Raw genomic sequence first — 26,750 nt, forward strand, 5'->3', positions numbered from 1 at the left:
TTCTGCTAAGGGCTCCAAAGCCAGAACGAATAGAAGGGGGGACAACAGGCACCCCTGCCGTGTACCCCGGCCAATGGAAAAAGGGAGCGACTCAAATCCATAATATTTGATACGGGCTTGAGGGGAGTCATAGAGGGCAGAAAGCCAGGACAGAAATGAGGGGCCAAAGCCGAAGCGGCGGAGAACAGTCATAAGATAAGGCCAAGACAGGGTGTCGAAAGCCTTGGTCACGTCCAAGGATAGTAGCATAGCGGGTAGGCGTAGTTGAAGAGCAAAATGCTGCAGTTGGATGATCCGCCGAAAAGCATCCCCTGCCTGCTGGCGGGGCACGAAACCGACCTGATCTTTCTTGATCAGGCGGGGAAGGAAAGAATTCAGGCGCGTAGCCAATATTTTGGTTAGCAATTTCAATATTAATAAGCGAAATTGGGCGAAAATTAGCCCACGAAGAATGATCCCGATCCGGTTTAGGCAGCATGACAATGTTAGCTGTCAACAGATCCGGAGTAAGGGATTGTCCATTTTTAACAGCGTTAAACATTGCAGTCAGGGGAGGGGCCAGGACAGTGGCAAACTTCCGATAAAACAATCAGCAGCTGAATTTCATACAGCCATGACTATTCCCTGTGGGTAAATGCTCAGATGGTGACCAGGAGTCTGTATAAATACTCTGAGAAAGAAAGCAACCAGGTATTTTTCTTGAGAAGGAGATGAGAACCTAAGGGGGAATGCTTGCCAGTTGCCACCTTAGACCATCATGCCATGTGTCTGTGGGGTGTCGAGGCCTCAGGTGGGCTACTTTGAAGCCTGTTTTGCTGAAAACTGAGAGACTGTCGTCTGAGGATCTAGTCTGGTATCAAAGGGTGGAAGTGTCACCAAGATTTTGAAAGGAGGCAACCAATTTTCCAAAGACATTTGTGAGTACAGACTGTTGAGAGAGATCCTGGAGGCCATCCGTTGTGTGCTAGAGTCAACGACTTTGAAGGGAATAATCTGTCCTGTGTCCTGAAGAGCTTAGTCTATTTAATTCCTAGTGAAAGGTCTTTGCTTGGACTGTCCAGAGAGGAAGATTAATCTCCTAGTTTCCTAAAAGAATCTCCTAAGAAGTTGCTACTACAGAGCTCAGTCTACTTACTTGTACAAGGGCTTGGCTCACAGCTTTACAAGTGAGTTCAGGGTCCTCAAGTCATTGCTAAGGGTTAATGGAGTATCCTACCACTACCCATCTAAGTTCTTAATAAAGCATCAGAAAAAGCATACTCCTAGACTGGTTAATGAGCCTGAAGAGGGACTAGAACTGCACAATATCTGCGTTGAAACTACTGGAAAAAGCATCCAGGCAATCCACTTAGTGGCCCCTACAGGAGGTACATATACAATGGTTTAATGTGTGTATACAAAGTGATTCTGAATTTTTATATAACAGATACCTCCATGTATGGAAAATATTCTCACCAAATCTCAAAGAATTGTTGCCCTCACACACGTAGTACGTGGTGTAGCTGGCACACTTGCATACTAGTAAAAATGTTGCATATTTGTCATGTACACATCCTCTATATATGCTATATGTGCAAAAAAATAAAAAATCTGTGTGCACTAAATTAATTTTGCAAATGTCTAGAGAAAACTATTAAAGGTTTAAAGCCGTATATTTTTTCAGTAAATGCTCTTTGCATGACGTGATTATTACAGGACAGAAAAACCTTTTCAATCCATGAATAGAATGGTATAGATGCAACCAACCCTGGAAATCCTTTGTTGCCCAAAGTCAAAAGAACTGGAAATATTTTCTTACTACAAAAGAATAAAACTAAGAAAAGAGGAAAATGCAGCAGACTAGGGAAAAAGGCAGACTATACTTATATATAATTATCATGATAATATTGTTTACCTTGAATGGGGGGCTTGAATCACTTGGCCTTGCAGAAAAATCAAAGGAGATGATCAAATCCACTCCCCGTTGAGGTCTTAAGATTAGAGGGTATGGTAGATTGAATGTCAAACCACTATCTACAATATGTATTTTCTTGCTTTTCACATCCAGTGGTTCATATATCTGTTCAAATTCATCAGGGTCTGTAATTATATCCAAAATTAGGTCAATTCCCCAGTAAAACATAACCTACACACCTAGTAAAAGCGAACTTCCCATCTCATCTAATTTCACGTCAGACTCATCCATGTATGTATGTTTCATTTTTTAAAACCTTATTCAGGTCTGACTGACAGAAAATACTATGCTTAGTTATATTTTCTGTTCCAATATTTTTTATTAATGTTTTAATGCAAAATAAAAAAGGCAGGTACAAGTGCAGAAATCATCAGATTTGACAACCAAGATTGGTCACATCAAAAGGCAATTTTCCTTTGGAGGACACACTAATTTTAATATCATTGAGCTAGAGCTACACATGTGATATTCCCTTCCCTCAGAGGGGAATACATAAATACTCTTAGACATAGCAAGGAGGAAAACTATAACAGCATGAAAACATAAAAAACAAAAAAGATTGCAGCGCTCCCAAACATATATGATGTCCTTCAGTGCAAAAGAGTCCTTATAAACAAAGTAGTAACAAGATATTCCTTCAAATGTGCTGATTAACAGAAATGGCAACTCACTAGATGCTGACTCATTTAAGAGAACAGCCAACACACATTTTGCAATTGCAAACAGATGAACTCCTCAATGATCCCCTTCTTGTGGTAGCAATTGATGTGACCAAAAAAATAAAAACACTCTTAGGGCCCTTTCACACGGGCGCTCCGTATGTACGCAAATCATCCTATTTTTTTACGGATGATTTACGGACATAATGTAAGTCAATGAGATTGCAGATGTCAGCGTATGACCATCCGCTGACATCCGATTTTCTTCCTTTCAGTTCTGTTCCGTTTTTTTGGAACGGAACAGAACCCTATTTGTCCTCCGTTCAAAAAACGGAAAGGAAGCAAAATCGGATGACAGCGGTGTCACCCGCTGACATCCGCAATGCCCATAGACTTACATTATGTCCGTATATCATCCGCAAACGGATGGGATGATATGCGGACATACGGAGCGGATGACACAAGTGTCATCCGCTCCGTGAAAAAAAAAAACCTTGTCTCCCCACATGCAGTGCAAACTCATTAAAAGGTATGTGCTGCCATATACTATGCCGCTAACAGCTTAGTGGAGATGAATGGATGGGTCCTCGTATCCTGGGTTTAATCCACCGTGGGGATCTCCAGCTCAAATTTCTTTAGGGATAAGACGCCGCTCGCACACCCAATGATACCAACAAACAAAAAGTATAGGTATCATAGTATAGCAGTTTATTGAAGAAAGCAGCTTAAAAAAACAGTATTCTGGATACGAGGATCCATCCATTCATCCCCACTAAGCATGTTAGCTGCATAGTATATGACAGCACATGCGGGGAGACATGGTGGAGGAAAAAATATATAAATGATTTTCTGGCATGGGTGTCTATCACTATGGGGTTGATTTACTAAAGGCAAATCCACTATAGACCTGCAAGTGCAGTCACTGTAGATCTGAGGGGAAGCTCTGCTGATTTCTATCATCCAATCATATGCAAGCAAACATGCTGTTTTTTGTTTGTCCTTGCACGTCACCCTCAGATATACAGCAACTACTTCTAAGTAAAAATGTTCCCGGTTCTTTGGTTTTTGGTGGGTTTTTCTCTGGGTCCGACCAACTGATCCTGTGTTATAAAGGTGGGACAGCGGCCTGGAGCAGAGAGCCCCATGAGAAAGAGAGAGATCAGGATGGGGGCCTGTAACGGAACCGTGACCCACACTGTTTGTGGGCTTCCGTCAGTATACGGCTTCCTCCCAGTCCTGAACATAGATATCAAATCCTAGCCGCCCCCATACAAAGCTAACCAACAACTTAGCTTGTGCAAGTTAAGGAACCTTCCCCTTTTATTGAACAACTCACACAGTTTATATTCAGCATGGACATCCCCCTTCTGATCAGATGACCCCATCAGGTCAGGGGTGGCCTAATTACATTATCATATGCAGATGAAATTGTATGCAGAAATAGAATTAACCTGAACTAATTATCTAGCCATCTGGACAGAAACAATATGTGAGTTCATTAACAATTAAAAAGGGACAGACAGGCTTAACAGAATACACATCACACCTTAAAGCGGTAGTATACCGCTTTTTTGACTTTTAACTACAGGTAAGCCTATAATAAGGCTTACCTGTAGGTACAATTAATATCTCCTAAACCTGCACGGTTTAGGAGATATTACCACTGCATGCAGCCACTGACGAGTGCGGCACATGCGCTCTGAAGGTCCGGCGGACCTTCAGAGTTCCTTGCCGGGAATTGCCGGAAAATTAATCCCGCGTGCATGCGCGGAAGGCCACTCACAGCGCCGGAGCCGCGGAACCCGGAAGAGACGCCATGGGATCATGTCCGCTCCCACAGCGGTGTCCGGGGGTCCGTGTCGGGGCTTTGTTCTAAGGTAAGTAATTCATAATGACCTAGTATGCGATGCATACTAGTTCATTATGCCTTTGTCTTGCAGGGTTTTTTTTTTTTTTTGTCATTCGAGTTTACTACCGCTTTAATACACAGACAATAGAAAGGGACCACCAGTGACAGACTGTCCATCTCTGACATTGAAGTACAATACACATTATCAGAAGTGTAAACGCAGAGCCCCAGTAGATAACAGGGGAGTATATCAGCATATTCAATGATGTGTGGAAGACAGGTGGTTGAGCTGATGATATTAGCACCTGTTATAAGTCTGACTGTGTGAAGCAGTTTTAATAGGTTTCTTGAGATACATATTACTGTCCCATTTGAAGTAATCCAAACCATATTCTCAGTGTCCATTAAGTACCCATCTTTCACTCCCAGTAATGGTGAGTACCATCACAGGGCCCTCATGGGTAGAGCTGAGACCCAGGGCCCATAAGGGAAAGAGAGAGAGTGGCACCTGTGAGGAACAAAAGAAAGTCGCTTACCACTGCAGTTATGTAAAGGTCATCAGAACTTTGAGTTTGCCCTGAAGATACCAGCTGCTGGAGAATGACATGGATGGACTCTGTATTATTCATAGACTCCAACTTTGCAGGTATGCTGGGGCAACACATAGTCTGAGTAAAGGGCCATACACACGAGCTGAATATCAGGCAGTATTGGCCAGTTTAACAGAAACCGGCTGACATTTGGCCCGTGTGTACGGCAGCTGATCCGACAGAAGCTGGCCGTACATCTGGCTAGTGTCAAAGAGGAATGACTAAATAAGGTATGCCACTAGGCGTCCAATCAGCGCTCCCATTAGTTGAGAGCACTGACTGGTGTGTTCTGGTGGGGGGCAGTCCCCTAGTCAAAACACAATAGTTTAGCGGAAGAGATCACTGTACTAACATTAGATTGTTAGTACAGGATCTCCTCCCATGCTCTTCAACTTCTTTTTTCGCCCAGCCTGCTGGGTTGATGGAAAGAAAAAACTGATAGTGTGCACCAGGCTTTAGGGGTTGCAGTTCCCTGAATGGGCAAACTAAATGGCCAAATCTGACCAGTTCACCCCCCCCCCCCCCCGTGGACTTTGTAATGCCTTCTCGAAAACAGTGATTTTATTGATAAAAAAATAAAACAAAAAACTTCAGCATTACAACAAACAATAGCAAGAACTGTGCATAGAGATACAACAGTGAGCAACTCTTAGAATCAGGACTGTCATTAATACAATGTATAGAAATATCCAAGTTAGAATGATAGAGCGCCCTCTAGGGCTCAGGTAGAAGTATAGAATACACTATTTGCAAGTGTCTGATCTCTGAAGCCAGCGATCCCAGATCTTATTAAACTTAGTTGGGTTGCCTCTGTGTTTATACATGAGCTTGTGATATGGAAGTATACTATTGATCTCCGCCATCCATACACTGAACTCGGGAGGACGCTCCCGCATCCATTGTCTGGCTATCATTTTCCTGGCAAGAAACAGTGTGGTCTGCAAAAAAGTGGTGAGGGATTTGTCCATGTCCTCATCTGGGTATATGCCCAAGAGGCACTGCTTAGGGTCTAACTGTACGGGGGATCCCATCTTGTCATGAAGGAAGGTGACTATCTGTTTCCAATATCCCTGAATCAAGGGGCAGCTCCAGAGTAGGTGGAAGAAGGTGCCCCTGGTCGTCTGACACATTGGGCAGTTTGGGGATGTCTCTGGTCGGTACCGCGACAGGCCGAGGGGAGTAAGATATGTCCGGTGTAAAATGAACAGCTGGGTAAGGCGGTCAGAGAGTTTAGGGGATACCTTCCTGCATGTCTCAAGAGCATCATCCCAGTCCTCATCGTCTATGTCACCCACGTTGGTCACCCAGTTGGTTTTAACAGCATAGGCTATAACAGTGGAGGAGGGCGTGTGGAGTTCCGCATAGGGGATAGAAATAAGATGTGGTGGGTCAGTGCTCTTGATGACATCGAGTAGCGGGATAGACTGAATTGGGGTGAGTGGAGATGTGAATTGAGCCCGGAATGCGTGCCTGACTTGGTAGTAACGAAGTAACATATGGGCCGGCAGAGAATACGTTGCACTCAATTCTGCAAATGTGCCCAGGGTTGCCCCCCGTAAGATATGCGAGAGGTAAAGAATTCCCCTGCCGCTCCACTGTGCGGAGTTCGGCAGAGAATGAAATTCCGCAAGAGCTGCGTTATGCCACAAAGGAGTATAAGTGTGCAGCACCGGATATTTCAGTTTATCCATCACCACCTCCCACACTCTGCTGTAGTGGTAAAGCATAGAGCCGGGATCGCCCTTAATCTCAGAGCCCCTCACCCCTCACAGGATAACCACCAGCGGGTCCTCAGCAGGGAGGGACCACCCGGGGCACAGGAGCAGAAGAAAGCGAAGCTTGTCAGTTTTGTCTAGGTGGTACAGGTGTGATAACTGGGCAGCAAGATAAAAAAGTTTAAAGTCAGGTAAAGCCACTCCCCCCAGATTGGAGGGTTTTTTTTTAGTTTGCGCCAGGAGAGCTTATGCCTGCTCTGCTCCCATACAAATGCTTTAGGTAGAGATTCCATTTGTTTAAAGAATCTCAAGGGAAGGTAAATCGGGGAGTGCCAGAGAATATACAAGATCTTGGGGAGGAGAACCATTTTAATAAGGTTGACCCTGCCCATAACACCCAGGGGTAGTTTAGCCCAAATTTGAGTCTTGGATTTGATTAAATCGTATAGAGGTTGGACCTTGTCGGAGATGTAGTCTCGGGGGTTCGTGTTGACCAATACACCCAAATTAAGGCTTCTCGCAGAGAAGCAGGTAACGTGGATTCCTCAAAGATGGAATTAGATGCGGCAAAAGAGTCTCAGATTAGTGGGCATAGAACTCAATTGGGAGTCCATCTGTTCTTGGGGATTTGGATCTGGGGAACCTGGACAAGGCCTCCGCAATTTCCTCCTCCGTGAGTGGCGCCTGGAGGAGCTCTACCTGTTCCTCAGAGAGCCTGGGGAACTCCACCTGATCTAGCAGCAGCCGCATTTCAGTGAAGTCTGTAAGGGCCGTCAAGGGGTCTCCAGTCTCAGTCCGTAAGGTAATGACAACTGGTGGTCTATCCTCACAATGAACTAAATAGGCCAACAATTTCCCAGCCCACTCCACAAGTTCATACACTTTCTGGTTTTGAAAGAACAATTTGGACTTGGCTTGCTCATGCTCTATCTGACCACTAGCTGACCACTCTCGTCAGCATCTGAAGACGCGAGGCATTAGGAGGAGAGGGATCAGCCAGAAAACTTGCCTCGGCCGACAGAAGGTCAGCCTCCGCCCGGTGGTGTGCCTCCGCAGAGCCTGCTTTGTAGCGTTTAATTTGGGATATCAGGGTGGCTCGAACATGCAGTTTGAAAGCCTCCCACACTGCTAGGGGGAAGCAGTGCCATCATTATCTCAAAAGAACTTTCCCCACTGAGTGTCTAACGATGTGTCCTAGGGCAGCAGAGACAACCAGATCGGGTGAAGGCACCATGCCGGGGGTGGCCTGTCGTGTTGGAGACTGACCGTCACCCAAAAGGGGCTGTGGTCAGATAGAGACCTGGGGGAGAAGCCCGCAGACACCAATCTAGGGAGCAAGGTTCTGGATATTAAAATCAGATCAATACGGGACATTGAATGGTGTGTAGATGAAAAGCAGGAGAACGCCTGCTGTTGTGGATAAATGGCCCTCCACGTGTCTGCCAAGCCCACGCTCTCCAACAGGCGTGCAAACCTGGTTGAAGTGGGTGGCCGCAGCAGCCAAGGACCGGTCTGCAGTCTGTCTAGGCTCCGGTTCAGAACAGTGTTAAAGTCTCCCAACCAAACGGCCAGGATCGCCGAGTTTTGCGACATGTATGATAGGCCTTTAGTGACCAAAGACATGGCGAAAGGGGGGGGGGGGAGCACATAAAAGGCCAGTATAAGCCAGGGTTCCCCAAATATCAAAGCATGTAAAAATATAAATCGACCCTGAGAGTCGACCCGAGAGCTCAGGAGGTGGAAATGGACGGATTTAGCCACTAAGATCGCTACTCCCCTGGAATGAAAGGTATATGCAGAGTGATACACCCAGCCAATCCAAGCGCGTTTGAGCGATAGGTGCATACGGCCCTCAAGGTGGGTCTCAACTAGGATAAGGATATCAGCCCGGTATTTTTTTAGGCTGGCAAAGGCCGCAGAGCGTTTAACCTTATCTCTGAGGCCCCGGTCGTTCCAAGTCAATAATTTTAGGGTGGCCATCTGTAAGGGTGTAAAGATGGAAGCTTGAATGTCACAAGGATCTCGGGTCTCATCTCAGTACAGGGTAATCGAAACTTCACACACAGTAAGGTACCATTTCCGGCATTGCTCAGTCTCTTGTTTGTGGCACAGTCTAGCCTAGTTGTATCAAAAAAAAAAAAACATAAGGGTGCACAGCTCAGAAAACAATATCCCCCCACCCCGCCCTGCACCAACCCCAACTTGTGCGGGCATAAAGTCCCAAAAAACCCTGAAAAAAAGTCCCTGCATCAAAAAAACTGAAAAAGGAGGGAGGCGGGCCACGCAGTTGAAGGTTGTGATTGCCCAACAGGGCTCTGTGGTAAGGTTGTCACATCGGGCCTCACAGGAAGAAGGGGGGAAAAAGGAAAAAATTAAAGAAAAAAGGGGGCGCAAAAACAACACAGGGACCATACACCTGACCTCAGCAGGCGTCGGGGGCAAAAAAAATCGCTGGGCAACACGCCATGAGTGGTGCTCATTTCAGGCAGTGAGGTGAATCTCAGCTGGGCCTAGTCCCTCTGTCGGGCCCAATAGTGGCGTACCCCCACAGCAGGCTGGTGTAGTGTGGAATGAGGAGCCAACAGGTAGGATTTTGCTGCCAGGCAGCGCGCACCTCTATTACAAAGTCAGCAGGATTTTGGTAGACCGGGAAAAGGGAAGGGATGGCACAGGGAAGGCACCAAAGGAAGGATAGGGTGCTGGTGGATAGGGAATCAACTGGGCCCACAGGCTATAGTACTCATCTGAAGGAGAATAGGCAGCCTCAGCATCTGCAAAGTTCTCAGCAGGTTAGTTAGCCACGGGCCTCAAGATGCTCCAGCCATGCGATAAGCGCTTCAGGATCTTCAAAGAAGTGTATGCGGTCGTCTCCTTCTACGCGGAGTTGTGCGGGGTACATCATGGTGTACTTTATACGTTTAATCCTGAGTCTGCGTTTGGCCTCAGTAAAGCTTACGCCTCCTCTGGACATCAGCTGAAAAATCCGGGAAAATGGCCACTCTGCTATTACCCACGGGGATATTACCCTTTTTCAGTGCCAGACGCAGGATAGTGTCTTTATCCCGGAAATTCAGGAATTTTGCAATGAATGTTCGTGGAGGCGCCCCCTAGGGCGGCCCGACAGCCGGTGGGCCCTCTCCACCACAAATGTGGGAGAGAAGGACTCCCTGCCGTATGTTTGAATTAGGAGCTTCTCAAGGTAAGTAGCAGGGTCTGCTGCCTCTGAGCCTTCGGGGATACTTATGAAGTGCAGGTTGCAGCAGCGCAGACAATTCTCCATATCATCTTGTTTCTACAGGATTTGATTTACTTGGTGTTGAAGCCTGTCAGTGTACTGCTGCAGGGGGGGGGGGGGGGCAGGGAGTCCTCCACGCCACCAATCCTGCGCTCTTCCTCTGTAACCCGCTCACGCAGCTGCTTCATATCCTGGTGTATTAGTGAAATGTCCACCTTTACCTCGTCTATTTTGGTCGTCAGGGTGGCCTGGCAGGTGGAGATAGCCTCAAGCACCACCGCCGTATCCGCTCCCACTGCTGCGCCTGCATCTGTGCCCGGGTCGGCTCCATCTTGGATGGAGGCCTCGTCGGCCTGGCGGCGGAATTTATGCAGTTTTGCTGCAGCTTCCGAGTTCTTTTTCGGCAGTGACATGACCAGCGGGTGCCCACGGTATCCCAAGATGTAACAGGGTGCTATATGGCGCTGTGGGTGTGCAGGATATGTATCAAAGGATATGTTGCCGACGGAGCTCCAGCTACTCACGTCTTACTGCATGTCGCGCCAGGCCACGCCCCCCCCCCCCCTTTGTAATGCCTTTTAAACATTTTGAAGTCATATTTTGAAACCTTGTTACTGCCTGGTCTGAAGTTACAAAAAAGGAATGTAATGCAAATAACTGGCACCATCCCATGGTTCAGGTACTTTGGGGTATGAAGACACCAGTACAAGAGTAATATGGTGAGAAGACACAAGTTATCCAAAAGCAGAGGCCCACGGCAGCCTCAGCCTTGTTTCGGGGCATAATGATCATCCGTTTACATCCATTTGTCCATAGTGAGGGATCGCGGTCCATTTTTCATGACGCCCCTGTGAAAGAGGCTTTTTGCTCAATATTTTCAATTTAGTTGACAAAGAATTGTTAAAATGTAATGTTCACATGCGTCTCTCCAGTTTCTTAGGGGTTTATTTACTAATACTGGAGAGTGTAAAATCTGGGGCAGCTGTGCATGGTAGCCAAACAGCTTCTAACTTCAGCTTGTTTAATTAAGCTTTCACAAAAAAAAAAAACTGGAAGTTGATTGGTTTCTGTGCAGAGCTTCACCGACTTTGCACTCTCCAGTTTTAGTAAATCAACCCCTCTTTTTTTCAGTGTTCTTTAACTATTTCCGTACCGACCACCGCGTATATACTGTATAGGTACGGGATTTTGTGCACAGGTTCTCGGTGGCGTGCAGGCCGCTGGAGCACTGCTTCCGCTGTGATTAGACACAGTCAACAGAATTGTCGAAAGAAAAAGTCATTCTTAAGTCAGCATTCGTTAACTTACTAATAAAAAAGGTTCATTGCCCAGCTGTTCCTAGCTTTAACACCTTCTCAGTTACAAATTTCTGGTCTGGCCGCATGTTGAGTTCTGGACCCCAATCCTCAGGAGGGATGTGCTTGTACTGGAGAGAGTCCAGAGAAGCTAATAAGGGGGCTAGAGGACCTCAGGCATCAGGAATGACTACAAAGAATAACCTCTTCGTGCCCGTGCTATAGCGGAAGGACGGCTACAATGTAGGCCTAAATTGCCAGGAGGGTGTCTATGTACGCTGTCTGCACCCCCCCCCCCCCTGCAGGGCATAAGTGGGTGATCAGCGTGAGTAGAAAAAAAAAGCAGATTACCGGCTTGTCTAAACGGGACATCGGCCCCGCACACAGAGAGCCACTGCCAGTGCCCACTAGTGCCACCTATCAATGCCCACCAGTGCCACCTATCAATGCCCACCAGTGCCACCTATCAGTGCCCATCAATGCCACCTCTTAGTGCCCTTCAGTGCTACCCATCAGTGCCCTTCAGTGCTGCCTATATCAGTGCCCACCAGTGCCACCTATCAGTGCAGCCTCATCCGTGCCTCTTGATCAGTGCCCACTAGTGCCACCTCATCAGTGTCCATCAGTGCAGTCTATCAGTGCAGCCTCATCAGCGCACAGCAATGAAGAAGAAAAATTACCAGTTTCCAAAATTTTATAACAAACTATGAATTATTTTGTTTCTTTAGCAAAAAGTAAAAACCCTAGTAGTGATTAAATACCACCAAAATAAAGCTCTATTTGTGTAGAAATAAAATTATAAAAATGGAATTTGGGTACAGTGTATCATGACTGCGCAATTGTCATTCAAAGAGTGACAGCGCTGAAAGCTAAAAATTGGCCGGGGCAGGAAGGGGGTTTAAGTGCCCAGTAAGCAAGGGGTTAAAGTTATTCTCCCTTGAGTAGCGACTAAAGTGAGGGAATCCCTGGTTGTCACCAGAACTAATGTAACCATTGGAAAATATCCACACTATTCCAGTTCTGGCGACAACTCGAAGTTTGGGACTTTTTACTTTTCGGTAATAGTAGTAAACAGGACAAATAGAGGGGGTCAATCTCCCCAGCGGGGGCACAGGCAGCAATAAAAACCAAACAGGTGTTTTAATCCCTCTCTACTCTATTCCAAACTAAAATTTATGCTTTGGCTTTAGTTCTACTTTAAGAGGGCATAGAACAGTGATATACAAACCCTTGAATGGTGACATTGATAGGAATTGTTTTAATCTTAGGTCTCTAAAGGCACACAGCCACACAATAAAGTTGGATGTGAAATGGTTCAATGTTAAACTGCCTAAGAGGTTCTTAACTGTTAGGGCGGTGAGGATGTAGAACTCCCTTACACAGTTGGTGGTGTCAGTGGAGAGTGTAGACAAGTTAAAAAAACTTTACGTGTGTTTCTTAGTGAACAAAATGTACAGGGATATGGAAAGCAGTAGTCACACTCACATGCACATACATTTTCAGGTTGAACTAGATGGACTGAAGTCTCTATTCCTTACCTTACCATCTATACAACTATGTAAGCTAGAACAAGCATGCAGCAAGTGAAGTCAGAACTCTTGCTCTGCATTCTTGCCCTAAGTTTGTGACTCAAAGTACTGCAGCTAGACATCATCACTGTGCTGCAGAGAACAGATGTGGGATGAGTTCAGAAAGCCAACCTAGTACAGGCTGCCTGCAGAAAATTACAGGAGGGCAGTGATAAGACCAGTCAGCTTGCACAAGTAGTGGAAGCAGCAGTGATCAGTCTGTATTACAAGAATTAGAGAGGCAAAGTGTCATGCTGGATTCTTGGATTTGCAAGAAATAAACAAAGCACACCAAATATCAAGAAATAATACACATGCCTCTATTTAGACAATATTTGCTTATCCCAGAGTACAGCTTAAGGGAAATACATTAATAAATTAAAACACACTATGACTATGCAAGCTAAGGTAACAGACTCACCTGCAACTGCTAGATCCAACACATCCTCATCTACAGACTCTTGGGAACAAAACTGTGTTAGAGGAGACAATGGATATGATGCATTAAGGTTTAAACCAAGCATGAAGTTATGCACTTTTCCAGCTCTTCCTTCACGCGTATTGAATAGGGAAGAGTCACTTATTACAGCCATGAACATGCGTTGAACCCAGCTGGCTTGGTTGTTTCTCTGATATTCTTCCTCAGCTTCAACATTTTCACTTCCTAAGCAAAATTGACAAAGTAAAAATTCAGTAGTCAAAAAGGTTTAATACTCCCACCCCTATACCAGCTTCAAAGGCTAAGTTCAACCTTTCCAGAAAATAGCCTATGCAGTCAAGAGGCCCCATTAGATATTAAAAACTGTGAAGCTTTGTAATTTGATATTGTCATACCTGTAGGCCATTTGTGACCCTCAGAAGCCTGGATAAAATACCTCCCAGTTAGCAACCCCCACGTCCTGTCATGTTGCTAGGACATAAAAACCATTGGAGCACTCACTCCCAGTATGGCAGTAGTAAAAACAAATGGTTCACATCATAGAAACAAGCCAGGACATGGGAGCTTGCTAGCTGGGAGTTTTTCAGCTTGGCCTTTCGGAGGTCCAAATGGTCTACGGGTATGATAATACAATTATTGAACAGGCTTTTGTCTGGAAAAGTGAATTTAACCTTTAAAGCGTAAAGGCGCCTTGGGTGCTGTAACAGTTTAACAGTTATAGTATAGCTTTCCCTGTCCCCTGCTCCCTCTGCCAGCATTATACTTACCTGTTTTGATCTAAGGAGATGTCACCAATGAAGTGGCACAGCTGCCTGTCAAAATGGGCTCAGCACTCTCCACTCAGTCCTGTGGAGAGTTTTTATTTTAGGCTGCGCAGATCCTACAGTTACAATTCAGTCAGGGACAGCTGAGTATAAGACTGACAAGAGGAACTGGGGGCAGGGGAAGCTATAATACAACATTACAAAAAAAACAATTTTATAACTGAAAACAATGAATAAAAGTTAACTATTGTAAGCACCCCTGTTAAGGGTAAACAGTTTGTGACAAGAGTCTGGCACAGGCACCAACATATTCTATCTCTCTTATCACTAGCAGCTGTGTGTGTACCACTAACGCAAATTTCGCACTCTTTTTTTTTTTTACAGACCATCCACTTAGTACACCATTTTCAATCTCTGACAATTTAGAGTAATTTAGAATAAGTCATAACATTTCTGGACGATGAGCTGCAACAGAAGCCACTGATCAGTGTATTCTGACAGTGGTAGTTGTCGCTGTCAGAATACAATGAATATAATGTGGAGGGTAGGTACCTTCTACCACCTTGTGTGGATAGAGGAATCTGTTGGCTTCTGGTTGAAGGAAAAAAAACTAACTGTGTATGGCCAGCTTTCTACTCACCTGTCCCTGATCCAGCAAGATATAACTACCTAGATAGCAGGGCCACTTGTAAAGATTGTTCAGGCTGGGCCTGTACTCTGTCATGGTTGGAAGCTCAAAAGGATGAATGCAATGCAGAGTGTACCAAAGGATTTCTTACACATTAAAGAAAGCATTCAAAGAGGTAAAGGCAATTAAGGGGGGAAATGATCACCTTGTGCAAATGTTCTATAATCCAGTGCAAAATTGGTCATATTAAGGTCACCACAAAATAAAAAATAAACTAGAACATATGTCACTTTTCCATCAAACTTGTTATATATGTAAAGTTACATGCATGTTGTGCAGTAAGGGGATTATGATATCAAAAAAAGAAGACAACAGAGAATATAGTAACATGTACAGTGTAAGGCCCACTATTGTAAGAAAATCCATACATTTACCTTTTGGCTCCTGCTGTTCATCATCACTGTCTGAATTGTCCATGGTCACTATATGCTTTGGTTTAATGTGTTCTAGGAAAACAAAAGAAAAATGCATTTTGTATTAATTCTATTACTAGATGAAAACTATGTATGATTATCCCAAATATGGTTTTAAGGTAGATTGAATTTAGTGGAAAAACAAAGCTGTTGTATCCTACGTGTCAATTATCAGGCCGGTAGGTTACAGAAGTGAGAAGGGACCTGGCTGACAGCTTTTGTTGTTATAGGAAAGATGGAATATACAATATATGTTGGGTATCTTTATTCAAGGTGTTGTTTAGTTGCATTGACAAGTATTTTATTAACTAAACATCTTTTATTCAAGTATACAAGTTTAATGGAATGAGAAAACATTGGTTACCATCCAATGGAAGAAAATTTTGGTATTGTCCCTCACTAGTGAAAAAGTTAATCTTACTTTTTCCCTGTAACTCCTTTACTGATCATCCATATCCCTATTATATTTTACTGTTAGCAAAGTGATGCAAGTTTTTGCTGAAATGCTACTAAAGTTTGTGAAGCCATTAGGTTGTGGTGCCCGAATGGGACCTTTGTAAAAGCCACCCAACCTTATTATAAATGTACAAAGTAGTGGGTTGGTCCTTTGTACAAAGGAGTGGCATGTTCAGAAAAATATCCAACATTCCTCAGCATAAAGTTGTACCCTTTGTACTGCAGCACTGCTGACCTCTATTTTACCACTGATGGTGGCTGGTACAAAAATAATTGTTATTACTGTTGTAGTCTACAGGACACAGATCTGTTTGCATGCATTTTACATTTCTTAGAGACTCCAGCAGTAATATTTAATCGTTAGTCAAGCTAACCATTTCTTTTAAAAACAGATTAAACATAAACATATACAGTACATTATTACTGTTACTACTGTAAATCGTCCAATACTTGAACATTTTTGAAATGCATGCAAATATAAAATGTACCTATGTTCACTTTAAACTATATAAAGTGACTACAGAACTAAAGTTTACTTTAGGCCCACCCCACCAGCATATAATTTTTTATTTATTGAGAGAAGAAAGCTCACATACGAATTTAGAAACTGAATTTGAAATTTGAATAGTACAGCACACAAGCATTGATCTCAACTGTCCCTCATTTGGAGAGGCTGTCCCTCTTTCTTCTTCAGCTTTTTTATGTATACACCTCTACACCTCTATAAAAAATATGGTATTTAACTACTAAAACAAGTATTTTGCATTGACTTTTCATCCAACCACTAAATTATTTTAGTTTCTTTGAAAACCCAGTATGATGGAAAAGTAGTGTTAAAAACGCACCTGTCCTTAATCTAACCAAATATTATTTCCAAAATTATAACATTACTGTCACATGGCTAAATCAAACCTTATCCTTGTGTTAGAGCTTTGTGAATTGGACCCATTGTCCCTGCAAAGATACTTTTGATCTAATCTGAGGCCTCTCATCAATTATTTAAAAAGAGAATATGTTAAACTTAAATCAAGTCTGGGATTTTACTGATACATTATTAACAGTCTACTCCTTTATAAGAATTATACCTTAAATGTTTTATTGTAACTATGGGAGTACAAACTCAAAATATTTTGTGTGCATTAGAAGAACAGAATGTAGCCTTGGTACGTAGCTTTTTGTTAACCACCTCCTCTTTCTTTCTACTCTTGGTCAGTAAGAGCATCCATAACTTTAAGGGAACAATAGTGGGGTGAGGGTGGTGTTGGGCTGTGCACACTCACTTTTCATATTAGCGCTTCCAAGGTTTCAAGGTTTTGGGGAGGTTCATACACAGATCTGTTGAAGCATGCAGCACCTGTTCATGCATGCTATAGTATTCTACTGCTTGTTTTGCTAGTGAATTTTAGCAGCAGACTTCCCTAAACAATCACATTTTATGTTAGCAAAACGGATCTATTCTGAATTGAAAGTTGAAATATAGCTGCAAGACAAAATGAAGGCATTTTGATACAAATGAAGTAGAAAGGGCCTTTACAAGTGTATTATTGAATATTACACTATAATAAAAAGTTTTTTTATACTCAAAAGTCAACACAAAAAGTAGTAGCGAATACATAATATTTAATTGTTTCAAGATAAACCTCCCTAAATTCACAATTGCTAAAGGAATTACCTAAGACACGGAAAGCGTGGAAATGTGAATTACTGTATACTGAAGGGGTTGTTTGCTTTTGTGCAAGTCACTATGTTGAACACTTCAGAGACTAATAATAGCATACAATAGGAAATGGAAATGTCATTGATGACATTAAACAAATTATATGTGTTTCTAGTGTATGACTGAAGCATTCTAAAGACCAAATGTGACACATTTTACTTGCAATGCCTACATTTAAACTGTGTTCAACTTACATTCAGGATGTTTTATTTACTAAAAATGAATGTGCTTTTAAAGGCTTAAAAGGTTTTTAACTCTCTGCATTAAGAAAAAAATATTCTGTGCCACAGAATGACCCCCCTCCTCCAGCCCCACTTGCATTTACCTGAGCCCAATCTCGATCCAGCGCTAGAACAGAAGCTCTCCCTCCTCACAGGGCAGCTTGATCGCACCAAAAACCATTGCCTTCTACTGTTGTCAATCAGATTCTGTGTCAAGGGTGCAAGGGATGGGGCTGAGCTGTGCTATCTGTGTCTGAAGATGCCCACATGAGTGCCCCCATAGGAAGCTGCTCCCCACAAAATAGTGGAGTCAGGAGTGCTTGAGAGGGACCGAAGAAAAGGATTGGGGCTGATCTGTGCAAAACAATTGCGCAGAGCAGGTAAGTATGACATGTTCTTTATTTAAAAAAAAGAAGGTTTACAATCACTTGAAAGTGATTGTAAAGGTTTGTTTTTTAATTAAAATAACAAACGTGTTACACTTACCTGCTCTGTGCAATGGTTTTGCCCCTATAGCAAGACGCTTGCTATGGGGGCGCTCATGTGTCCTCGCTCCTGATACCTGCCCCCCCCCCCCCTTCCTCATCACTGGTTCTGATTGATATAGGGCCCAGGTTTGTATTTAGGAGGGGCTGTGGGGGGAGATACATGCAGAATGTTTTTTTCCCTTTTTTTTTAAATCTTCTGATCTTCTGCCTTTACAACTGCTATAAGTTGTAGTAGTGGAAACCTAATATACAATAAGAAATCATAGGTCTAACTTTACAGGATCAATCTGGGCCAAAATAAGACACTGTATAATATAATCTGGTAGTTTAGATCACCCTTGCATGTAATATGAAAGTGCTAGTTACTACTTGGAGAAATTTTTCTACCATGTTGGAAGATCTTTGTAACAAATTTAGGAGTGTTTCCTCAAAAAAAATAATTATCCTCCAACTTGTGATGTGTGTGAATTTCACCATCAGAAAGCAGGTAAAAAAAACTGTTCTGCCAGTACCTTGCAGAATGAGATTTGCTATGCCAAGCAGATTTGTGGAATTCACCTCTCAAGTGTAGTGGATTAGTAAACAAGTTCTTTGAACGCTCCATGTCCTTCATTTACTGACTTCTGATCAACCAGGATATACGTTTCAATGGGTATCTCTTTTTTATTATGTAACAAGGGTGGGGTGGTTAACAGGGCGAGACTGCTTGTCTCCAGTGATTAATGCTATACCTTCCTAATAGGTCCCAAATTGCAGAATTATGAGGTACTTACTTACAAGTAAGTATGGCACTTTCTTTAAAAGTCAATGACATCACAATGAGATTACAAGGGGTAAGAAATCAGGATAAATTAGTGATACCTAATGAATAGGGAGAGTGTTCTCAAGGACTATATAGGTACATATACAGTGGGTACGGAAAGTATTCAGACCCCCTTAAATTTTTCACTCTTTGTTATATTGCAGCCATTTGCTAAAATCATTTAAATTCATTCTTCTTCCTCATGAATGTACACATAGCACCCCATACTGACAGAAAAACACAGAATTGTTGACATTGTTGCAGATTTATTAAAAAAGAAAAACTGAAATATCACATGGTCCTAAGTATTCAGACCCTTTGCTGTGACACTCATATATTTAACTCAGGTGCTTTCCATTTCTTCTGATCATCCTTGAGATGGTTCTACACCTTCATTTGAGTCCAGCTGTGTTTTATTATACTGATTGGACTTGATTAGGAAAGCCACACACCTGTCTATATAAGACCTTCCAGATCACAATGCATGTCAGAGCAAATGAGAATCATGAGGTCAAAGGAACTGCCTGAAGAGCTCAGAGACAGAATTGTGGCAAGGCACAGATCTGGCCAAGGTTACAAAAAGATTTCTGCTGCACTTAAGGTTCCTAAGAGCACAGTGGCCTCCATAATCCTCAAATGGAAGACGTTTGGGACAACCAGAACCCTTCCTAGAGCTGGCCGTCCGGCCAAACTGAGCTATCGGGGGAGGAGAGCCTTGGTGAGAGAGGTAAAGAAGAAACCAAAGATCACTGTGGCTGAGCTCCAGAGATGCAGTCAGGAGATGGGAGAAAGTTGTAGAAAGTCAACCATCACTGCAGCCCTCCACCAGTCGGGGCTTTATGGCAGACACATGAAAGCCCGCATTGAGTTTGCTAAAAAACACCTGAAGGACTCCAAGATGGTGAGAAATAAGATTCTCTGGTCTGATGAGACCAAAATAGAACTTTTTGGCCTTAATTCTAAGCGGTATGTGTGGAGAAAACCAGGCACTGCTCATCACCTGTCCAATACAGTCCCAACAGTGAAGCATGGTGGTGGCAGCATCATGCTGTGGGGGTGTTTTTCAGCTGCAGGGACAGGACGACTGGTTGCAATCGAGGGAAAGATGAATGCGGCCAAGTACAGGGATATCCTGGACAAAAACCTTCTCCAGAGTGCTCTGGACCTCAGACTGGGCCGAAGGTTTACCTTCCATCAAGACAATGACCCTAAGCACACAGCTAAAATAACGAAGGAGTGGCTTCACAACAACTCCGTGAATGGCTGCCCACCAACTTTTACCATCCAACCTGACAGAACTGGAGAGGATCTGCAAGGAGGAATGGCAGAGGATCCCCAAATCCAGGTGTGAAAGACTTGTTGCATCTTTCCCAAAAAGACTCCTGGCTGTATTAGATCAAAAGGGGGCTTTTACTAAATACTGAGCAAAGGGTCTGAATACTTAGGACCATGTGATATTTCAGTTTTTCTTTTTTAATAAATCTGCAACAATGTCAACAATTCTGTGTTTTTCTGTCAGTATGGGGTGCTATGTGTACATTCATGAGGAAGAAGAATGAACTTAAATGATTTTAGCAAATGGCTGCAATATAACAAAGAGTGAAAAATTTAAGGGGGTCTGAATACTTTCCGTACCCACTGTATATAAAAAAAGTTTTAACCTGCAAATAACCCTTTTCCTGCTCTCTTATGGAGCAGATTCATTTTCCTACTGCAGTGGGGATCTGAATGAACATATTTTCACTGTAAATTAGTCAAATGTAGAATAAAGTTCCAGTTCACTCAAATCTGTCTGCTCATCGTCATTCATCTGATTGTCTAAGTGTAGTCCTAAGCCAGGTACACACGATTATACACCCGAGTGATTGTCTTTTTATTTTTTTCTTGTTTGGTCACTCAATTTTTTAGAGATGAATGCTGTACTAAATAAAAGAGAATCGTTTGTTCTGTTATAGTACAAGAAACCTTTTCGTGCTTATCCTTCGGATAATTTCACATGAACTGTCATGATTGGCTGTCGAAAGCTGTGTATTAACGATCAGATTATCGGACGATCTCTCCAAAAATTGTATTTTTCGTCCGGTTTTCTCATCGTGTTTACTGGGCATTGCATTAAAGAATGTGATGCTATATTTATAGATACTGTAGCTATGCAAATATTTTAGAACCTTAATAATCAATAATAATGAAATAATATAACTGTCCTAGATATTAGAGGGCAGCTAATCCAATCCAGGGAATTACAAGATGCAGCTAATTTGCCTGTCTGAATGACCCCTCCCATAGCAACATGGGCTTTGTATCTGCTGCAGGTATGCAACATGGGCTTTGTATCTGCTGCAGGTATGTGTAGGCACCTTTAGGTATCTGCACTTTATACCTATAGAAGCTTTTATTTTATTACATGGGATCAATTCAAATCTCAATAAACTCAAATAAAAAAAATAAGTATATTTACTCTGTTGTGTTAGCTTTGTGAATTGAGCTTCATGTCTTATTAACCTCCCTGGCGGTATGATTCTTTTGGATTTTAGGTGCTGAAAGCGGTACCATTATTTTACATGTAATTCTTGTGAATGAGCAGCCCAAACCAACTGTATACATTTATTATATATATATATATATATATATATATATATATATATATATATATATATATATATATATATATATATATGTATGTATACATATATTATATATATATATATATATATATATATATACACGTGTGTATGTATATATATATATATATATATATATATATATATATAGATATATATATGTATACGTGTATATATATATATATAAATTTACATAAAAAGTACAGTAAAACTGCAGGAAAGGGCACTGGGGGGCAATGTAATGTGAATTTTTTTTATTTTGAATGGTATCAGTGTGCTTGGTGTGTTTTACATTTGAATTTGCCGCCGGTTCCACCCCCCTGCGGACGTCCCGTCGCCGGAGACGGAAGCCGGGGCTCGCAGACGATCGGGAGGAAGCTCCGCCGCCGCATACCGCCTGCATTCTTCGCTGGATCCCGGCGAAAAGGTAAGTAAAACCTCTACCAGGATCCAGCGATCTTCCTAGCGGTACCCCGAGTGTGGCTCGGGGTTACCGCTTTTGGCTCTAAAATCTAACCCCGAGTCACGCTCGGGAATACCGCTAGGAAGGTTAAGGAACTATCTACCTAGATATTTACTTTAGGTCTTCTTTATTAAAGTACATTTATCTATTTTTATTTAGTAATGTCTTTTATACAAAACCAATGCAACTAAAAAGGATTTTAAGATTAAAAAACATGGTTGAGTAATTAAAGTGATTGTAAAGTCTTAATTGCACAGAGTGGCTCCACCAGCGCTCATGGTTCCTCTTCCCTTCCAAGTGTCCCCATAGCAAGCGGTTTGCTATAGGGGCACTTGTGCAGACTCAATCAAGAGCCATGCTGCCTGTGTCCATAAACAAAAAAAGCATGGCTGAGCCATACCCCCTGCTCCTTCATTACGTGATTTGATTGACAGAGGGGAGAGAGGACAGGGCCACTACAGACAGGTAGAGCTTTGGATTGAGTGAGTGATGTGAGGTAAGGGTAATGAGGGGGTAATACTGCTATCTAAACATTTGGCTTTGGAACCACTAACCACTTGAGTGCTGGATGATTTACCCCCTTTCCTGACCAGGACATTTTTTGCAATACTGCACTGCAATACTTTAACTGACAATTGCGCAGTCATGAGACACTGTACCCAAACAAAATGTATGTAATTTTTTCCCACAAATACCTCTGTGGTTTTTATTTTTTGCGCTATAAACAAAAAATTCGAGATAATTTTGAAAAAAACAAAATAAAATGTTTTACTTTCTGCTAAAAAACATATCTAATAAAAAAAATAAATAAATAAAATTTCTTCATAAATTTTGGCTAATGTATTCTGCTACATATATTTGGCAAAAAAAACTCCAATAAGCGTATATTAATTGGCTTGCGCAAACATTATAGCGTCTACAAACTGAGATCATTTTTTTAATTTACATTTTTTACTAGTTATGGCGATTTATAGCAGGACTGTAGCAGTAAAACTGCTACGGGGCAGACAGCATGTGATTAAAGTAAACAGTCTAATATGCAGGCATATGTTCTGCTGTATAGGCTCAAGTTTACCATATTAATATAGGTCAATCTAACAAATACGATAATTCCATTTGAAAAAGATGCTGCTTTGGTGGTCAGCATGTTTATATATTGCTCAGGAATTCTGGTGGAGAGACTTGCACAGCTACCATCCAACTGCTGTTTTCAAAACGAGGGATACAGAGATCACATCAAATTGTAATGCGTATGGCCAGCTTAGCTGTCTATTAAATAACTGAGAGGTTCTATACAGTCTGTGGTAATATATACTGTATCTCAAAAAGAGACTAAACATGACTTTAAGGCTTCATGTACACGGGACGTTTGAAAAGCTCTCCTGAACGCTGGAACTTGACAGTTAGTACCCGACAGTTAAAGTCAGTTTTGCTGCGTTTGCATGCTGCGTTTATGTGTGTTTAGTGGTGTTTGTGTTTAGAAGCATTTTTAAAAAAAATTGTAAAATGTTCAGAAATGTAACCCTATTGGAAACACCTATAAACAAAATGCTTATAAACGCGAGTTATCGTGTTTAGACGCGTTTGCACGCTGTTACAAGCATTTGGCGTTTCAAATGCCAATAAACTTCCATCTGAACGCATTTTTTTGCCCAACTGGAGGACTGGAATAGTACCACTGGATTGGCGTAGGTGCCTGCATTTAAAAAGGATCAAAGTCTTTGCCAAGTAACTATAGACCTGTTAGTTTAACTTCTATAGTTGGGAAGATATTGGAGAATTTAATAAAAGACCACATAGATGAGTTCTTGCTGGAAAAAAATATTATAAGCAACAGACAGCATGGTTTCACGAAAGACAGAAGTTTTCAAACAAACCTTTTTTCTTTTTATGAGGAGGTAAGTAAAACCTTGGACAGAGGGGTGGCTGTGGACGTAGTATACTTGGATTTTGAAAAAGCGTTTGACACAGTTCCCCACATACGGCTAATGTGTAAGGTAAAGTCTACTGTCTTGGAAAGATTGGTTTGCAATTGGATAGAAAATTGGCTAAAAGATAGAATTCAGAGAGTAGTGGTTAATGATTCTTACTCTGAATGGTCTAAAGTTATCAGTGGTGTACCCCAAGGTTCAGTGTTGGGACCCTTACTTTTTAATATCTTTATAAATAATATAGGGTCTGGGATTAAAAGTAGCATTTCAGTCTTTGCAGATGACACCAAGCTTTGCAGTGAAATAACTTCTTTACAAGGATGTCTCCAGCTTACAAGCTGACCTCAATGCAATGTTTCATTGGGCAACCATGTGGCAAATGAGGTTTAATGTTAATAAATGTAAAGTTATGCACTTGGGGGCTAAGAATATGCATGCATCATACATACTAGGTGGAGAAGAACTGGGGGAATCCATAGCGGAGAAGGATCTGGGTGTTCTGATAGATCCTAAGCTTAATAATAGCATGCAATGCCAAGCTGCTGTTTCCAAAGCAAGCAAAGTCGTTTCTTGTATTAACAGCCATGGACTCCAGAGAGAGAGAGATATATTTTTACCCAAGTACAGATCATTAGCATGACCTCATCTGGAATATGCAGTTCAGTTTTGGGTACCAGTTCTTAAAAAGGATATCATGGAACTGGAGAAAGTGCAGAGAAGGGCAACCAAACTGATAAGAGGCATGGAGGACCTCAGCTATGAGAAAAGATTAGAGGAACTGAATTTATTCTCTCTTGAGAAGAGGAGATTAAGGGGGGATATGATTAACATGTATAAATACATAAGGGGTCCATATAGTGAACTTGGTGTTGAGTTGTTCACTTTAAGGTCAACACAGAGGACAATGGGGCACTCTTTACGTCTAGAGGAAAACAGATTTAGTCTCCAAATACGGAAAGGTTTCTTCACCGTAAGAGCTGTGAAAATGTGGAATAGACTCCCTCCAGAGGTGGTTCTGGCTAGCTCACTTGATTGCTTTAAAAAAGGCCTGGATTATTTCCTAGGTGTACATAATATAAATGGGTACTAATTTTTTTTATTTTTGTTTAGGTAAAGTTGATCAAGGGAATATCTGATTGCCTCTCGGGGGATCAGGAAGGATTTTTTTTCCCCTGCTGTAGCAAATTGGATCATGCTTTGCTGGGGGTTTTTTTTTTCACCTTCCTCTGGATCAACTGCAGGTATAGTATTGTGTATATGGGATTGTATGGTTGGGCTTTCAATAATTTTTTTTTTGGTTGAACCAGATGGTCTTTTTTCAATCTGACTAACTATATGTAACTGCTCCTAAACGTCCATTTATCAGCAGCAGTGTACATGAAGCCTAAATTAATGTAAAAGTATTATACAATTCTTATTATTTATATGAAATCACTAATTTGCGAGTAACAGTTACCCAGTTCTTCTTCCATTGTAGGTCCTGCCTTATGGCTGGAAACTCCAAGAACTCTGTTGAAGAGTATTGAGAATGCGCTACCCCAGACACCTGAAAGAAAGCAACGTTTTTTTGAGGCATAATTGTTTAATCCATTGGTTTCATGCATATAATTTAGTTTATAGGAAAGAAAGAGTGGTTTGTATATATTTTCTTTATTATTTATAATAGTTATTACCAAAGGGCTCTTTCACACGGGTGGTCCGATCAGATCCGCCTGTCAGTTTTTTAGGCGGATCTGATCGGATCCTCCATGCAGCTCTATGGGGCAGCGGGGGTGTCAGCGGAGGTCACCTCCGCTGACACCCGCTGCCATCCGCATCCGATTCTGTGCTGAAATCTGGACGGATGGAAACCCTATTTTTCCATCCGTTCAGTAATCGGAGCGGAGCGGATCTGATGAGAGCGGACAAGCGGTCCGCTCTCCTCTGATCCCCCATAGAGGGCAGCGGGTGCTGAGACACCTCCCTCTCTGCTCTGCAAGCGGAGACGGAGCTGTCATCCGCCCGGCTCAGCGGGGATCGCGGATCGATCCCCGCTGAGCAACACGGATCCGCCTGGGGAGGCGGACCGTGTGAAAGAAGCCTAAACCAAATTTGTATAAAATTCAATTTTATTTTTCTTTTGGTCCGTTAAATATGAAATATCAAAATTTGTATTCTTATTTTTAGTTAGCATGTGGAACAATTGGCTCCTTTTTATGTTTTTATTCTCTTTCTTAGCAGCTGTTGTAAACATATCTAAATTGCGCATGCTAAATTGTACACAAAAGTCAAACCAGTCCTTACTGAATGGCTTTGTCCATAGTTTTAGTCCCACAATGTGAGCCTAAAAGCAGGCAGCTTCTGCAATACTGTTTTTTCAGATAGCCCATAGCGCTCTGGGAATCCTCATCTTTTTAATGTCTTTGTGCAAAACGTATTCAGAAATTGAGGCAAAAAAACAATTGTTTCTCTATATACAGTATATTCGATTCAGTTACTGCATTTTAGAATTGTGCAGGTATATATTTATTTTTTTGATTGTAAATTGATTTTATATACATAAAAAAAAAGACCACACTTTACAACTTCATCATGGGGCTGGATTCAAACTTGGGGTGTCTGCTGTTGCCTATATGTCAGACTGTTTAATCTAATGCTTATAGGTACGTTCCTGTCAACTGAAACACCAATTCTGATGGCTTTGGATAGCAACTGTTGAGTCTATGGTACATGAAAAATTGCAAGGGTTAGCTCAAGCATGTCAGTGCCTGCAAAAAAGTTAATTGTATTTTAGTGTCACTAAAGGCATGAGTAGCTCACTGCATCTACTGAAAAATACAACTTTTACTAGTCATACTGTTTAATTAGCTGATTACCACCTAACATGCCTTGCTTAATAACAT

The 26,750-nt window shown here is 42.1% G+C and overlaps 1 protein-coding gene across 2 annotated transcripts in view; it reads right to left on the reverse strand.

The window, feature by feature from the left end:
- Positions 1 to 26,750, reverse strand: part of PLA2G4A (phospholipase A2 group IVA) — a 201,629-nt gene that overhangs the window by 30,975 nt on the left and 143,904 nt on the right. For both annotated transcript variants that reach the window (XM_082264962.1, XM_082264963.1), the window contains exons 13-16: positions 25,325 to 25,414; positions 15,131 to 15,202; positions 13,287 to 13,529; positions 1,895 to 2,079 (exon numbers count right to left, since the gene is read on the reverse strand). In XM_082264962.1, the coding sequence (XP_082121088.1) occupies positions 1,895 to 2,079; positions 13,287 to 13,529; positions 15,131 to 15,202; positions 25,325 to 25,414 (590 nt within the window). The remainder of the gene's footprint in view (positions 1 to 1,894; positions 2,080 to 13,286; positions 13,530 to 15,130; positions 15,203 to 25,324; positions 25,415 to 26,750) is intronic.

Source organism: Pelophylax lessonae, assembly GCF_965119305.1.
Source record: "Pelophylax lessonae genome assembly, chromosome: 8".
NCBI classification, from domain to species: domain Eukaryota; kingdom Metazoa; phylum Chordata; class Amphibia; order Anura; family Ranidae; genus Pelophylax; species Pelophylax lessonae.